The following is an 18,346-nucleotide window of genomic DNA, read 5'->3' on the forward strand; positions in this document are numbered from 1 at the left end:
ACTTTGCAAAGAAGCCAGAGACTTTGCTGATAACGCTTCCCTGAAAGGACTACAGAATTCTGACAATTTGGACTGAACTATTGACCTTGCCCTTGTGTGTTGACTGTGATTCCTGTTCCCAACTCCTGGTGGCGGAATTCAATCTACTGTCGGGACCTCCAGCCTCCAGTAAGCTGAGACTCTGTAATCTGACCTGGCTCAGCACATCTTGCTTTCCCCATCGCATCTCATCTGTCACCAGGGAAACCAGCTCCTGTTTTCCTGGGAAAGATGACTGAAGCAACAGCTGCTGCTTTTGCTGACCTAATGGCTTGAAATCAAGCGTTACGGGACCAAGTGCAGCAATTGACCACAGCAGTTGCTGGGATGCAACAACAATTAGCAGCCATTGCAGCCAGACCAGCAGCCACACCTCCTGTGAAATGCCATGTGGCTCCTCCAGAGAAGTTTGGGGGCAGGGCAGAGGAGTTTCCCCGGTTCCTTTCCCAATGTAAGCTGTACATGAAGGTGCGGGCTCGGGACTTCGGTGATGACCAAACCAAGGTCATCTTCCTTTTGAGCTTACTAAAAGACCAAGCTGCCAAATGCAAGCTTTTTACAATGCTTCCAGGCAGCCTACGCTGACCCTCAGGCACTAGGGCGGGCTAGCAGACGTATCAGACAGCTGCGACAGGGACAGACTTCAGTGGCAGAGTACACCTCGGAGTTCCAGGTAATCAGCCTCCCGACACTTCCTCAGATGAAGAGGAACTAGAGGGAGAGGGCAGGATGAGAACAGAGGAGCAGCCACAGCAGACAGTGAAAGGAGTGAAAAGCAGGGAGACAGTGAAAGGAGTGAAATGCAGGAAATCTCACCGGGTCTGCAGCCTGGCAGCTCAGGAGAATCGGCTGTGTCTGGGGTTCAGCCACAGGTGGAATTACCTGGAGGGCCGCCGAGACCACTTGAACAGAGATGCTGGAAGATCAGGGCGGTGATAGAAAGCCGGTGTAAAAGTGCAAGGCTACAGGCTCTGCACAGAGCACTCAGCAACAATGAAATTGGGAATGCCTTAAAGCATAATGAGCAACAGCTGCTCTGCATTAAGATAGGACCTATTTAGGCAGGCAACAAGTTCAGCACTATGTGGGATCAACTTATCTGTTTGTAGCTACCTTGTGTCTCTGTTATTCTCTGGACTCCTGGACTTCTATTACCCTGACCTCGGAACTGGAACTGAATCTGACCTTGAATTTGGATTACCCCTCTGCTAGGAATTGGAATTGAACAGAACGGTACCTGACCTCGGACTAGTTTCCTGACTATACTACCTGCCTCTAGCCCTTGTATCTGCCAGCATTCTGGACACCTAACTTTTTATGAAAATCAACAGGACATTCATTAACAATGCAACTGTAACAAGAACTACTCTACTCTGAGGCCACACTGCTTTAGGGTGAGAGATATCCTCCTCACACATCACTTTTCACTTTTAAAATACTAAGTCTCCCTTGCTCGCACCAAACAACATAAGGCAGCACAAGCAACCAAAAAAGTTGATGTCTTTGATTGACAGTCTTCAGGAAAAAGTAGATACCTTAGTTGTAAGAAGGCTAAAGCACTGGTTGCTGCTGTTACACTGCCATCTTTCTGATCAGTTCTCCATATCAGCATACAGTTTGGGAGGTCATTAAGAAGATAAAGGAAGAGCAATGTGTGGGGGGAGCATAATTGTTATTGGTCTGCTCCCACTTTGTGGCTTACAATAGTATAAAGTACGGGAGGCAACTTATAGTCTGGGCTCTTATATAACCACAGTGTTGAATACCAGGACTGAGAGCTAGGGCGAGTTCCAGTTCCGGTTGAACTGAGAGCAGCATTGCAACTGAGCTCCGCTCTGCAGAGCGTTTACTCTACTTTTATCTTAGCCCTTTGCCTTTGTTTGAAAAATTATTTTATTGTTTTAGTGCCCAGCCTGCTGGCTGGTGCCTATAAATCTTTTTTTTCCCCTCGCCCCTGCAGGCTTGACAAGTTTGTTGTTGAGTTTGATGCTGAGGCAGAAGCTGGGCTACGCCTTATCCAAACAAAATTCTTGATTTAGCCGTGAGTGCAGACTCCTCAAACAAGCAATATCTAGGATAAACAACAATGATCATTCAACCTTTTGGCGGACCGTGAATTCTCTAAGTAAAGGCTATGTCAGAGTCCCCACATGTATCCCATCATCAGTCTGGGTAGCTTACTTCAAGAGCCTTTTCTCCTACTCTTTGGACAACCAAGGACTTATACCTGTAATACCTCCTATTTTGCTAAATTCCTGGCCAGATGTGTCTCCTAACAAAATTAAACTGCTCATTGACCGCTTATGCTCAGGGAAAGCCCCAGGTCCTGATCTAATCCCCTATGAAGTGGATAGTAAATGGTGGGCCGACATTCTTGCTCCTGTATTTATACAAATTAATGCATCAGGAGCCATCCCAAAATCTTGGAGACATACTATAATAGTCCCAGTCTTCAAAAAGGGTCAGCACTTTGACCCAAGCTGTTATCGCCCAATCAGCCTTTTGTCTTGCTTAGGCAAATTGGATTCCTCCTACTTATTAAAGAGGCTGTTGGATTGGGTTGAGAGTAATGACATCCTTGTCTGGGAACAGATTGGCTTCAGAAGGGGTTGGTCTGTTACAGACCATTGTTTAGTGCTCTCTCACTTAAAGGTAAAGGTCCCCTGTGCAAGCACCAGGTCATTCCTGACCCATGGGGTGGCGTCACATCCCGACGTTTACTAGGCGGGTTTTATGGATTTTAAAGGAGCCTTTGATGCCATCCTGAGGGAGAGGCTTTGGTTGAAACTATCAAATTCTACTATGGATAGGAGGTTACTATGGCTCATTCAACAATTTCATACTGACCTCACAGCTCAGGTTCACTGTGGCGACCAAGGAGAACTAACTGAGCCCTTTGAACTGGCCAAGGGAGTTAGAAAAGGTTGCCTCCTTGCTCCTCTCTTGTTTAATCTATATCTGAATGATATGGCAACCAATTTCTCAGAGTCTTGTCATCCCCCAAAGCTTCCAAGTCGTCCCACCCCAATTCTACTCTATACTGATGATGCAATTCTCTTGTCCCGCCCAAGAATTGGTTTGAAAAGATCCTTACAAACCTTTTCTGAGTTCTGCTCTAGGGAAGATCTTAAAATAAACCATCACAAATCTAAGATTATGATCTTCTCTAAGAGGAGAAAAATGCCTTTTTTCGCTGGGTATTAGACGGCTTTGAGGTTGACCAAGTCAAGGAGTTTGTTTATCTTGGCATTCTTTTTCCCCATAACCTAAATTGGAATGCCCATCAAAAAGCAGTCTCCAACAAAATTAAACCTGGGGTCGGTGCTATTGTCAACTTTTTCCATACCAAAGGTGGCAAATATATTCCAGGGGCTATTCAGATTTTCAATCTAAAAATAATTCCAGTTATTCTTTTTGGTGTTGCCATTTGGATAACTGTTGTCAATGAATCTACAGATTGTCCATTGCTTCAGTTTTCACGAAAACTCTTAAAAGTCCCTCGATGTGTTGCTGGTGTTACCCTTCACTCCGAGTTTGGCCAAATGTCACTTGAAGTTAGGGCATGATTGGCCGCCTTTAAGCTACAACTTAAGCTGCGCTTTAGCACTGAGGGGCTCCTAGCTTATCTGAAGCACGACCCTTTTAAATCCTCATGGCAAGAAATCTTAGATGAGAAATTGTCATTGTTGGGCTTCTCGCAGGATGTGTCATTAGATATTGGGAAAACTGAAGCTTTCACCAAAATTAAAAAGCTCATTAAAGAGCTTGATTATAACAGCACTACTTTTTGTGCTCGCCGCGTTTGCTCATCCCAGTTCTTTGGAACATCACCACCACGTGGTTTGCCTGCTTATACTTATTATTTGACAACTCCTCGTCTTTCTAGAGCCTTCTGTTTAGCTAGACTGAATGCTAACCCCTCTATGGTTATGCAGGAAGAATTTTGAATATACCATATCCAGTCAGGACCTGTCCTTGCTCTTCTGGCTCTATCGATTCATTAGCTCATGCCCTCTTGGAATGCCACTTTTACAAGGAACTTCGATCACATTATATATCTCCCCTTTTAACATATAAATCTAATGCCTCTGTGTCTGACATAATGCCTTTTTTACTAAGTGACAGGGATCCCAAGGCTACATTGTCAGTGGCAAGATTTGTTTCAGTTTTTATATCCCTCAAACATTAGATATATGCTGCTCAAGGAGCTTCTAAGGGATAAAGGAAAGGAATACCAGGACCATATTTGGCCTTTAGCCTTAAGAAGTTGTTTTCCTTAGTCATGGTTTCCCCTGTGACAGGAGTCACTACCTTTTCTATAAGCACAGTCATTCTTTAGATACATTAAGTTGCTTTGGACTTTTTCTTGTTACCCAAGATATATCTTTCTCTTTGCAGCAAACTTCCAAGCTGGGCAAGAGCTGTTGTCCCCAAAATATTTTATGTAACTGAGAAAGCCTGGAATTACTATCCTTACACAATTACAGGTAAGCATTTTGAAACAAATTATTATGAAAAGGTTTTTTTTAGAATACTACTTACTGTATTTTTCGGTCTATAAGACGCCCCCATGTATAAGACGACCCCTATTTTTTTAACCTAAAATCAAGAAAAAAATGGGGTCATCTTATACATGGGGGCGTCTTATAGGGCGAAAGAGTCCTGTCGGACAAAGAAGAGAGCCAGCGGGGAAAGAGGTCGGCTGTTGCTGCCGGCTTCCATGTATAAGATGACCCCCTAATTTTGAGACTTACTTTAAAATTTAAAAGGGTCATCTTATACATGGAAAAATATGGTAGATTTGTCATTTGAAGCTCCATTTCACAACCCTGAAAGCAGATTCTGCAATACTTTCTGAAAAGTCTGTGCATTTAACAACTATAAGATACCTCAAACACCCATAACAATAAAACAGAAACTATATGAAATAATAGCTACTTAAAAAATAAGCCAAATGAGTTATTTCATTTTTAATAGGATTCAGCTTTCTATATTTTATCTGATTTCCCAGACATTTCTAATGTAGGACATCTAATAGATTAATTTTAAAAATCCTAATCCCTAAACAATAGATCAAATGTGATTTGTAATTTAGCTCTTACTCCTTGTTCCCTCCTGTTCCAATGTCTACTCCTAATCCCGATTCTACATCTGGGTAACAAAAATGAGGGACATGCATCCTGGATAGGAGATACACTTCTGTGTGTGTGAAGAGGAACATGAGGTACAAGTGGGCCATAAATTAAATATGAGCAGCCAGTGTGATGTAGTGACAAAAAAAGCTAATGCAATCTTGGGGTGCATCAACCGAGGCATAACATCCAAATTGTAAGATGTCATAGTTCCACTGTACACTGCATTGGTCAGGCCGCACCTGGAGTATTGTGTGCAGTTCTGGAGGCCTCACTTCAGAAAGTATGTAGACAGAATGGTGCAGGTGCAGAGGAGAGCGACGAGGATGATCAGGGGCCTGGAGACCAAGCCCTATGAGGAAAGGCTGAGAGAGTTGGGAATGTTTAGTCTGGAGAAGAGGAGATTGAGGGGGGACATGATTGCTCTCTTTAAGTATTTGAAGGACTGTCACTTAGAGGAGGGCAGGGAGCTGTTCTTGTTGGCAGCAGAGGATAGGACTTGCAATAATGGGTTTAAATTGCAGGAAGAAAGGTACTGGTTGGATATTAGGAAAAAACTTTTTACAGTAAGAGTTGTTCGACAGTTGAATCAACTACCTAGGGAATGGTGAACTCCCCTCACTGGCAGTCTTTAAGCAGAGGCTGGACAAGCACTTTTCAGGGATGCTCTAGGCTGAGCCGGCATTAAGCAGGGGGTTGGACTAGATGGCCTGTATGGCCCCTTCCAATTCTATGATTCTATGATTCTATGATTCTAGGTACAGCTGTGCTGAACTGTTACATCATGGGAATCCCAACAAGCACCACTACATTCAGAGAACTGTGAGACAAGCCCCAATCATTGAAGAAATCTCTGCTGCCTTTCCCTTTCAGTATATCACCTCTCATCCTGCACCCCACTGCACTGGAAAATCCCCTGGGATGGCATGAGATCTGATCTGGGTGTGCTCTGAGAATTGCCAGAAATCACCCATCTCTTGTGTGATTTCTCACATGCACAGAGGAGAAACCTGCATACATAGGAGGATAGTTTCTATTGATTGTAACTACACTGCACTATGATATTACCAAAGATCTCTGAGCCTCAGGAGTGGGTTTTCAAGAGGTGCAGAGGGTTTCCATGGAAAGGAAATAATCTATTTCATGAGAGAACTTCACTCATAGTTCTCTGGATCCAATCCATAGTTCAAGGTAAGGGCCTTAGCTGATAGTATTGGCAGTTACAACTTCAAATAAATGCTAGAACAAATCACTGGGTACAATCCAGTTATCCTTAAGTGAAAGAGCTGTGGATCTTTCTTCCCTTCCCCAGCTGCCATTTCCAAGAATGTGAAAGTTTATTTGTGGGGTCAGATTTGGGTGGATTAATAGCCATATCAATTGATGTACGAGGCAGAAAGGATGTTTCATCTGCGTGGCTTCTATGCAGTCCCACATTGGGACTGCGCATGTGCAGGCCAGCCATGGTTAAAGATTAGTCGGCTTTCTAGAAGAATAGAAAGTAAGAGCGCCCCCCTCCCCTCGGGTCATGTAGCCTTCCCGCCCAAATGGTCACATGACCAAGGGGGAGGGGCGCTCTTCCCTCCAGTTCTCTTTCTGCTGCCACAGTAACAGAACGTGTCTTCAGCTTCTCCTTCTAATGGAGCCCAAAAAGACTCCTTTTTTCAAGAACTGCCGCACATGCGGCACCAAAATGGCTAAAAATGATTGTCACCAGGACTGTCTTCTCTGCTTGGGGGAGGGTCATATCCCTTCCTCTTGGAAGTCCTGTGCAAAGTTTACCTTGAAAGCGTTGAAGGTCCGATCTTCCCGCCTCAAGTCTCATCTCCATGAGGAGTCTCTTCGACCAGACCCCGGTGAGGGCTCTTCAAAACGCCCAGCAGATTCTAAAAGACAGGCAGAGAAATCCTCGGAGCCCGCAGCTAAAGTCCCTCGTCAGGAATCTCAGCATGGCATGGGAGGTACGTCTAAGCGCCATAAATCTTCTCCTCGTTCTTCTAAGGTGGCCAAGATCGACTTGCCCGCCAAGTTCATTGCCCCCGAGTCTTCGGATCGGTGCCCACAGGATCCATTTCGGAGCCGATCTCCTTCGGCGTCACCTCGGCGCCTATCGTCTATCGAGGTCAATGCTTCTCAGCGGCAGCCTACTTCGTCGCTGATTGTGCTCAAGGACTCGCCTCCTCTCAGTCCCTTGGCTACCCCCTCTGCTCCAGTTCAGAGCGGGGCCCAAGAGGAACGGCAGCTCTTTACCCAGCACCTCCTTCAACTCTATCGGGATGTGCCTATGCCGACTCCAGAAAAGCCCCATGCGATCATCGACGCCAGGGCGGAATCGACTTCTGTGGCTGCTTCCATCACTCTGATTCCTCCTGCCCCTATTGGCAAGGAGATTGATGCATCGGCGAAGGTCTCCGACCTTGAACACCACTCAAGTTCACGGCGCCGTTCTGGGTCAAAAACCCCTTTGGGTTCTGTGCGCGGCTCTGACTCTCAGCATAGTACTCGCCGCTGGTTGACCTCTTGACACCTGTCCGGCTGTTGACGCCGTTCGACATCTTGACGCCGGTTGGGCTCCCAATGTCCGTCTGGTCATCGACCCCGGTCAAACTCCCAACGCCTGTCCGGTCATCGGCGCCGGTCAAACTCCCAACGCCCGTCCAATTATCGACGCCGACCAAATTCCCAACGCCCGTCTGATCATATTCACTGGTTGAAATCCCATCGCCTGTCCGATCATTGATGCCGTTCAACTTCTAGAGGCCGATCCACTTCTCGCTGTCGATCCACTCCTTGACACCGACATTCTCGACGCCGGTCCAGCTCTTCTTGTTCGTCATCCACTTCAGGAACCTCCCACATGCTCTTTTCCTGAAGGCACCAAGTGGGTTTAGTCAGGGGAGGCTTTTGATATGTACTGAGGGCAGGCTTCATGTGCTAGTTTGTTTCTTCTGGTTCTTCATGTCCAGCTCTCTCTTTCTGAGCCAAACTATGTTACAAAGTATCTGTGCACATGGAGCAGCAAAATCCATGAAATAACTCCCCCAGCACAGTTTTTGCATGACAAAACTTTTTTTGGGGAGGCAGGAGTCCCCCCTCCCTGGTGGCACCATTCCAAGCCCATTTGGTCTCGGTCAGTCTCTCTCTCTCTCTCTCTCTCTCTCTCTCTCTCTCTCTCAGAGCCAGTTCCCCGCAGCTGCTATGTGAATGCAGGAAACATGGGAAAACAAGTGTAAACAAGTATAAAAATGTAATGTATAGTTTGGCTCTCTATCTGTTACATTTCTATCCCATTCTTCCTCAAAGAAGCTCGGGGTGGCATATATGGTTCTTCCTTTCTCCATTTTATCTTCACAACAACCCTGAGAGAGTGGGTGATATCCTACTTTAGGCTGGACAAAACCTTCAAACTTTGCTTAGTGATAGCAGGACCAGAGACTCACCCTATGAGTTTCATGGCTAAGTGAGGATTTGAACCTCAGTCTTCCAAAACTCCAACCATTACACAACATTGACGTTCCCCTTTCCTCATTACTTTAGAAGTGAAGAGAGACTGTGATCACTCCACTGCCAAAACAACTGTATGTGTGGTGGGATAAGGGAATTGGGCTCAGATGCAGTCCATCCTACTTGGGCAGGCTGTCTCTGATCCCAGTTTTTTCCTGACTACAATTGCTTTGGAGATAGTTTCAAAAATTACTGCTGACTAAGAGGGAGGCTAGACCCAGTGTGAGCCCATTCCTCTTCCACTTTCAACTGTATTTATCATAGTAGAACATAAAGGGTGAAGGGATGAAGGATCCATTTGGCCTCCGCCTCTCTCCCCTAATTCCTGGCATGTTTTCACTCTGAGTCCCAGGGCATCTTGGAACAGATGGGTGATTCCCCTTTCTGGTGCTAGGGTAGGCAGGAAGTAAATACACTTTTGACCCCACTTTCTGTTACCCGGCTAGAATCACCCTGCTGCTTCCAGTTCAGTTTTTCTCCTGCCTACCTAGAAGAAGGCAGCTCTGCAGGTTGCTCCTGCAGCTTCACTACCATCAGGGCAGCAACCCTCCCTTCCTCCACCGATCACAGGATCCCTCTCAACTCTCCTCCTTCCACTCCTACAATCAGCGGGGGAGGAATGGCGGCGTTGGAGCCAGCGATCGATGGGTACCTTGATCCCAAGGACCACATTGAAGGCCTCCTCTCAGTGGAGCGGCAGGCAGCAGATCTGCCCGCGGCTCTCCGGACCGGGCTCCTGCAGACATGGACCGGGCTCCTGCAGACATGGTTTTGCCCAAAGACAAAAAAGAAGACCGGGCTCCCTCGGGGCGGTAGAGCCCGGCACCTCCAAAGCCACAAAAAGGAAGTCGGGAGGCGGTGGCAGCAAATTGTCCTCTAAAGGTGCCGGCTCCTAAAAGACTGGCAGTAGCAAGGAACGCAACAAAGACGCCGCAGACCGGGCAGAGGTCCATTCAGCCCACACGGGCAACAAGGACCGCCCCGACAACTGTGCCCACCCCCAGGAGAGGTCCGCTTGGTCCGCACAGGCAGGGAGGACCTCCGGGAACCTCACCAGCGTGTGTAAACCGTCTGGAGTCAGCCGGACCTACCCGGACCATCACGGCTACTCGGGACCAGCCAAGACCAGCGGCAGATGCCCCTGCAGCAAACTGGTGAGCTACCTGATGCCCCTGCAGCAAACTGGGAAGTAGGGCCAATGGCGGCGGTGGGGGTGTGTGGCTCCAACACCCAGAGGACTTTCTAGCGTTGATAAGGAGGGCCCTGAGGGAGGAGTTCCCCTTCCTACAGGGCTCCAGCATGGATCCCCCTGTGGCAGATCGCCCCTGCCCAAGAGGCTACTCCCCCGAGCTGCAGAGCCGCCGCAGACACAGTCTCAGCAGAAGCCCTAGGGACTCTGAGGCCTTCGTCCTCTAAAGCTTCCAGGAAGGCATGGCCCCCACAGGAACCCAGCCATAGGGAGCCCTCCCCAGCCTCATCCAGAACCTCAGACTGTGAGAAAAGCGAGGAAGGGGAATTCTCCTCAGATGAGGAGGAGGAATTCCAGACCACACCAGAGCAGCAGACCAGGCTCTTCAAGACAGAGGATTACCAAAGCCTCCTGTCTAAGGCCATTATGGCCCTCGATCTCATGGACACCAGTGAGACTGGGGAAGAAACCAAGGCCAATTCCAGGCCTAAGGGGCCCCAGGAGTTCTTCCCCAGAACCCAACAAAGTGACCCCATTTCCAACAAAGTGACCCCATTTCCAGAGTTCTTTGAAATGCTGGTCAAGAGGGAGTGGGAGAAGCTTACCAAGTTGAGGCAGTTCCCAAACAACATGAGGAAGATGTACACCCTCGCTGCACATGCCATAGAGATGCTGAGGCCCCTCCTTGTCAACGCACCCATAGACTGTGCTCCAGTCTTCGAGCCTGCTTTCAGAGAACAGCGTGGACTCCCTCAGGGATCCATTAGATAGGCAAGAAGACATGGCCTCTAGGAAAGCCCATGATGCCTTGACAACCTCCATCCAGGCAGTGGCCACTCCTTCGCTCATCGCCAGGGCAGCAATCATCTGGGCCAGTAAGCTGGCCACTCTCATCCCCCCCCGACCACCGCAAGGCCGTGGAAGGCTTCAACAGAATTCAGAAGGCCGTCGCCTTCATAGCAGATGCCACCCTGGACTGCATGTCCCTCAGCACCAGAGCGGTGGCAGCCAACACGGTTGCGATAAGGGCGCTCTGGTTGAGAGCATGCCCAGTAGACTTCTCCTCCAAAATCATGCTTCTCGCCTACCCATGCCAGGGGGGGCACCTCTTTGGAGACAGACTGGAAGACATCCTCGTGGAGACAAGAGACAAGAAGAAGGCCATGCCCCTCAGCAGGGGAAGCTCATCCACATCCTATTCCTCTTTTCGATCCCACCACTCCCTCTCAAGACCCATGTCTGATCCCCGCCATCCTGCATGGCCATCCAGAAGGAACGCTCCAAGAGGAGGCAACAAGTTCACCGGCAACTTCCAGCCCCAAGGTTGCGACAAGCCAAGCCACTTCTCCAAACAGAAGAGACAGTGACGCTGGGCTGGTTCCGGTGTGGGAGAGGCTGCACCACTTCAGAAAGCAATGGGATCGTTCCTCCACAGACCTCTGGGTTCAGTGGATCATTCTCTCAGACTACCAGATAGAGTTCTTCCAAACCCCTTCAGTCCGCTTTGTTCCATCTCCCCAACCCAGCCACCAGGAGAAGTGCACAAGGACATCCGCGGCAATCCACCACCTAAGTTGGATAGGAGCCATCGAACCCGGTCCACACAAAGAGAGATCCTCAGGGATTTATTCTGTCTTTTTCACCGTTCCCAAAAAGAACAGGGATTGGCATGCGATCCTTGACTTGAAGTAGGTAAACTCCTTCATCCACGCCAAGCGCTTCTGAATGGAGACCCTACGCTCAATAATAGAAACTCTCCGCCCAGGGACCTTCATGACATCGATAGATCTCACGGAAGCATACCTCCGTGTGCCCATCCACACCAACCACCACAGGTTCCTCCGCTTCACCTACAATGGTCAACACTACCAGTTCAAGGCTCTCCCCTTCGGCCTGTCTTCAGCCCCATGGTTATTCTCCAAGGTACTGGTCACACTGGTGGCTCTCCTCAGGAAGGAGGGCATACACGTCTACCTGTTCCTGGACAACCACCTAGTCGCTGCCCCCACGGAGCACATAGCCACCCAATGCACACAGAGGGTGATCCAGGTCCTACAGTCCCACTGGTACCTGGTCAACTGGGAAAAGAGCCATATAACACCTTCTCAGTGCCTCCAACACCTAGGCATCATCATAGATACCAGGGTCAGCACGCTCTTTCTCCCCAACGACAGTACACCAAGATCTTCCTGACTCAGTGCCTGATCAGGGCCATGTCAGCTGATCTGTTGACCCTGGCACACCTGCAAGGTCAGATTATTGCCTGCACTGACGCAGTACCTTGGGCCCACCTCCACACCCGTCCCCTCCAGTGGTTCCTCAAGCCGCACCAACATCACATTGTGCAGAAAAGGAACATTTGGCTCACATTGCCATCACCCGTCAAGCTCAGTGTTCAATGGTGGACCCGACCCTCCAACCTTCGAAAGGGGCGTCAGTACTGGCACACCCAAATAGTCCAGGGCTTCACCAACGCCAGCTTGGCAGGCTGGGGGGCTACAGTCAATCATCGGATGGCTCAGGGCTTCTGGATGCAGCAGGAGAAGACCCTGCACATCAACCACCTCGAACTCAGGGCCATTCGCCATGCCCTCATAGCCTTTCACACAACGCTCCAGGGCACCCATGTTCTGATCCAAACAGACAATGTTTCAGTGAAGGCCCACATAAACAAGCAGGGGGGATCCAAGTCTTCTTCTCTCCACCAGGTAGCCATCCAGATCCTGAAGTGGGCGGAGCGACACCTCATATCTATCAGAGTGGAGCACATAAAGGGCAAGCTCAACTCTCAGGCCGACTGGCTAAGCAGTGCAGCGGCGGTTAAGTATATATAGCCTTAAAGTATATTAAATGCTTGCAATTATGTTAATTAAATGTAGTCTCCTGCCGGGAACATGGCATATATAACCGTGCAATGTTTTAATTTCACTGGAGGTTGGAAGTCAGATAGAAGTGGAGTTATTCTAGGGCGCTCAGCCAACGCGACCTTCACTAAAACAAACAAAGATTAGGCAGGAAAATTTCCATCTCTCCAGTGGGGGTAATAGAGATTCATTATAAGCACTGTCTTTCACATCCTTGATGTGACTTTCTCATCATATTATAATTAGCCATTTGTAGTTATCTTGCTTGACATTCAGAATCTGATTATTCATATATCTCTATATCAGTTAATTATATAACCTTGCAATAGAACCTTGCTGATATATTGAAGGAGAAATTTTGTTTAATATTTGAGATAGTTTTAAATCCTTAAAAAGATTTAGTGTGAAGATTGTAATAGATAATCACAGAAAGGGTTCCCATGGAGAAAAGGTATATAAGGGGTTGAAAATTCTAAGACGTTGGAGGTCTTTATTTGACTTCCCGAACAGCGGGTTCAATTAGATTGCCTCATTACTTTGGGTAACTAATTCTAACAAGGAAACATACCTTTTAGTGAGGTATAAATCCTATAGATTTAGTCACTGATAACAGTAATTGAGCTTCTTCAGCAGACAGATGATAGACAAGGGCGAATGGGCTCTTCAACCAGCAACGTCCCGCCAGATAGTCTCTTGCTTCGGCACGCTAGAGGTGGACCTCTTTGCCTCCCCCTCGAATGCCCAGGTCCCCCGGTTCTTCACGCACTACACCCATCCGAGAGCAGAGCAGAGCAGACTGACACTCTTCTGTCAAACTGGTCGGGGGACTCCTGTATGCCTTTCCACCGCTCCCAGTGATCCTAAAGGCCCTGCGGAAGCTACAACAGGAGGAAGCAACGGTCCTCTTCGTGGCACCCGACTGGCCACGCAGGCCCTGGTATTCCACCCTCAGGGAGCTGTCAATCCAACCCCCATGGAGGATCCCAGTAACTGTGGACGTGCTTCACCAAGGTCCACTCCTGCACCCTGACCCAGGCTGGCTACGCTTGACCATCTGGGTATTGAGAGGCAGCGGCTGGTAAACCTGGGATACGGACCCGAGGTGGTGGCCACCATGCTGGAATCCAGGTGGCCCTCAACCAGCAGAATATACAACACAGCATGGAAGGCCTTTGTGAGATGGGGCAGATGAAAGAACGTGGACCCTCTCAAACCATCCACAGGTGAAGTACTGCAATTCTTGCAGGACAGAGTCAAGCAGGGCCTCAAAGTCTCCACCCTTCGAAAACAGCTGGCGGCCATAGCCACAGTTGTCCCTACCCTGGGGGGCCACACCAATACAAGGCACCCACACATCATGTCCTTTCTGAAAGGAGTGGCTCTCATCTCACCACCGGTGGTCCACAGGTTCCCTTCTTGGCTGCTGCACATGGTCCTATCTGCACTGACCAAACCTCCCTTCGAGCCCCTCAGGGAGGTCCCTCTCAGATATCTCCACATGAAGGTTCTCTTTCTTACAGCAGTCATGTCAGCATGGAGAGTCTCAGAACTGGGAGCCCTCTCGGCAAGGAAGGGGCTCTGTGTGTTCCACAAAGACAGGGTCGTCCTCCATCCAGACCCCACCTTCATCCCCAAGATTAACACCATATTCCTCCTTCAACAGGAGATCTGTCTCCCATCCTTCCGTCCACAGCCTTCCCACCCCAGGGAGAGGGAATGGCGCACCCTCGACCTCAGACATGCATTGCGCACGTACATAGACCGCACCAGCTCCTTCAGGCAAGTGGACTCACTCTTCGTCTCTCCGTCTGCTCCTAATAAAGGCAAGAAGCCATCCAAGGCAGACATCAGCAGAACCCTGTGCAAGTGCATTGAGGAGGCGTATAAGGTCAGCAACAGGCCAGCCCTGCCAGGCATCACAGTGCACTCAATTCGCACCGCAGCCACATCAGCCGCCTTTGACAGCCATGCATCGGTCGAGGAGATCTGCAAAGCCGCTACATGGTCATCCATCTCGTCCTTCATCTGGCACTACCACCTGAATGCGTACTCCACAGAGGACGCAGCCTTCAGCCGCAGAGTGCTCCAGCATGCAGTAGATGAGGACAATTCCCACCCTCAGATGTTATAGCTCTTGGACATCCCGTCTGTTCCAAGATGCCCTGGGACTCAGAGTGAGAATGGGACCTTGGTTACTTACCGAGAAGTAAGTAAGTAACTAAGGTCCCATTCCCATGTGTTCTCTGTTTAATATACTGGCAGGACTGCCAAGAGCCACCATGGTTCTCCTGGGGCTCCCTTCACATACCATCTAGTCCCAACCTAAACATCAAATGAAAACAAATCTCATCTCTTGCCCAGCTCTTTGGGCCACCAAGAGTGACCAGCACCTCAAAAATGTTGTCCCCCTTAATCTCCTGCTCTATATTGATGTAGCTCTTTAACATTCTACTTTTTAAAAAAGGCATACAGATTACAGAACACCAACCTTGCAGAAAAGTGTATGGAGTTTATTTAATTCATACATGCCAAAATGGTTTATCATTGTTGAATTGGACTGCAGTAATTAAGAACATATATGGAATAGTGGTTTCTTTCCTCTAAGGATTATCCCTAATTTACGTTTTGTCTCACTTGGAAGAACGGTATTTGATCTTATACACTATACTATGAGAACCTATATACTATACTATGAAATTAGTACCCAGTTTCTCGATACAGCATCCGACTCCTGTATTTAACCAAAAGCAAAACTATTCTGAATGTCAGATAATCCCTCTGAGAAAAGATTATTCATGAAAGATATTTATTACTGTACATACTTGTAACTTGTCTGCAAATTTAAGATGGCCTCTTTTTTCTGGGTGTTACATGTGGGGGGACTATTCTTCCTTTAGGGAAATAGACTATGGTTTTTTTTGCTGATTTTTATTTTTTTTGCTGGTTAAATTTTGCTGAATTTAAATTACTTGCATCTTATTCATTCTAAACATAACCCTATATGTGGACAGAAAAGATTGATCTTTCTACAAACCTGAGAAAAGCCCTGGGTTTGCAAAAAATAATCTGAAACCTAAAATAAATACATTTTGTGGTGTGTGTGTGTGTGTGTTAAGCCTCCCTATTTAATAGATGCATTTTCTGTAGCTTTAAGAAGTAAATGCCTACTCAGAGGCTGTTATGGAGGTTCTTAGGCTACCATAAGAGTTTTGCCAGCCTTCAAGCCTTTGCTTCTGTCAGTAAAAGGCAGAGGAGGGAGGTGGGACAGCTTCCAGGGCTGTTTTGGCATTCGAGGGAGGACTTACCAGGGCCAGGGCCAGCAGCAACTGCTGACAGGCCCAGCTGTTCACTACTATTCAACAGCAACCACTGCACAAAAGTGAGTGTGGTGATTACAGTTTCAGACTGGGATCCGGGAGACCCAGGTTTATATCCTCACTCTGCCATAGAAGATCACTGGGTAACTTTGGGCCAGTCACACACTCTCAACCTAACCTCCCTCACAGAGTTGTGAGGATAAAACGAAGGCGAGGAGAATGATGTAAGCTGCTTGGGGTCTCCATTGGGGAGAAAGTTGGGATATACATGAAGTAAATAATAAGTATAGCTGTAGATGGGGGGGGCAGATAAAAGGTAAGTTGACTGGTGGGTGAGAAGGAGAGAAGGAAGCAAGGAAAGGGGAAAAGGTATGAGAGCTGCCAGGAGGAGATAAATAGGAAATAGTGGGGGAGGGGATACAAGAGAAAATGAGATGGCCCTCACAAGTCCTTGCATGACCCCCACTTTGTATATATATATGTCGAATGCTAAACTGGAATATTCCTGTGATTAGGTACAACTAGAAATAAAATAGAATAAGTCCCTCCCCGCCTACTATTGGGAAAAAAATTAGACTGTAAGTAACTTCTTTTGTGTGTGTAGTAGGTCATTTGACCTTTCTCCCAGCAAAAGAGCAGCCCATGCCACTCTCGAGTTGATGGATAGATCTCCTGTCTCCACCCTTGGTCTGTAGGCCCCATTTCTTTGGCAGCCAGAAGTTGTAGCAGAAATATCTGCTATCCTGGTACTTCAGTAGTACATTCTCTCACTTCTTCCCATCATTAGCTTAAGGCAATTAGAAATTCTGCACTCCTGCAGTATTCCATCTACAGAGTTCATATTGTCCATACTATGTGTGTCAGCACAATTCTTAATGCATCTTTGCATTTTAATTAAAGCAATGTGAGCAATAAAATAATGATGCCATTATTTTTCCTTTTCTTTGCTTTCCACTGGACAAACTTGGATCAGAATACACGGTGAGTTCTGCTTACTCTTTGTCATGTTAATTTATTTAGAGAGATGTTGTAGTAAAGCCAAGCAAAAGATTCCAAAATATTTTCTTCCATAGTGGCACAAATGCTGAGTAGAAGACAAATCCTTCTTTTTTAAAGAATGTTGCAGGTAATGTTAGGAGAACTTTATCAGTTATTTAAATAATGATAATTTCAGAAACTTGATATATTTGGGTGAGCAGTCACCATAATAAAAAGAAGTGACTATTTAAAAACGTGCCAGGGGGTAAAGTGCAGCTCATTGTTCATAATAGAGACAGGTTTAATTTGATCTTGTATTAATTTATAAAATGATAGTCTCTGGGTACAGGATCTGGGAAAACTCCATCATCAGCAGATAAAATTAAAGGAATTTAGCCACATAAAGGCTATTTTAGCCCCAGAAACAAATTTTAAGGCATAGGAGACCATAAGTATTTATTTGTTTGCAATATTTTTCCTGGTTTTTCAGCTCAAAAGGGGGCTCCCAAAGAGGATTCAACCTTAAATCTGTAAAAGGTGCTTTGGGAAGGGGTTGTTAGAGTAAGATCTCAGTCAAGGCACAATAGAAGAGTGCCTTGTTCTTGTCCTACTAGCCATACTGTGACAGCAGATGAACCTGTATGCCTGTTTCAGTACCCAACAGTTTGTTTTGATAGTGCCCTCATTGTGGTAAGCTTGTTCTACTGCCATTTGCATTCTCCATTGTTGCCCCCCACCCTTTGGAGCGGACTTGCAGATGTCATGAGGAAGATTCTATCCCTTCCTGCCCTTAGGAGGTCATGCCATTTGATTTTGTTCGAGGACTTCATAATTATAACACTGATTTCCCTCTTCCATTTGCGTAATTTATTGATGGCAAGATTGCCTGTTAGTTTGCTGTGCATGTGTGTGTATGAACTCTCAACTGGCTCCAGGCAAAATTTAATATAGTTTTGGGTGTATTGCACTGAACAGAATAACTTTCCGTTCAGCTTTTTTCTGCAATCCAAAACTTATAGGACTATGTTGCTACAACAAGAAAGTTCATTCTTTAAAAAATATATATTTTCTAACCATTAAAATACAAGCATACACTACATAACAACAAAACAAAAACAACACAATGCAAACATTAAAACCAAAATGAGCTTTAGTTGGGTGAACATACAGAATTTTGTTTTCATTTTGTAATCTACCTTATAATATGCTGTTTTAATTTTATGATGTTGTACATACTACTTTTTATACAATCATTCATCTCATAGGATGCTTTACATAATAAAGCTAGCCTATATTAAATCATGTTAATTCATTCATAACTGG

The 18,346-nt window shown here is 46.9% G+C and overlaps 1 protein-coding gene across 1 annotated transcript in view; it reads left to right on the forward strand.

Moving 5' to 3' along the window:
* Nucleotides 1–18,346, forward strand: part of PITPNC1 (phosphatidylinositol transfer protein cytoplasmic 1) — a 121,972-nt gene that overhangs the window by 27,833 nt on the left and 75,793 nt on the right. Inside the window, exons 3-4 of the mRNA XM_056861326.1 lie at nucleotides 4,438–4,526; nucleotides 17,019–17,026. Of these exons, the coding sequence (XP_056717304.1) occupies nucleotides 4,438–4,526; nucleotides 17,019–17,026 (97 nt within the window). The remainder of the gene's footprint in view (nucleotides 1–4,437; nucleotides 4,527–17,018; nucleotides 17,027–18,346) is intronic.

The sequence above is a fragment of the Euleptes europaea genome, chromosome 1 (genome assembly GCF_029931775.1).
Source record: "Euleptes europaea isolate rEulEur1 chromosome 1, rEulEur1.hap1, whole genome shotgun sequence".
NCBI lineage: Eukaryota > Metazoa > Chordata > Lepidosauria > Squamata > Sphaerodactylidae > Euleptes > Euleptes europaea.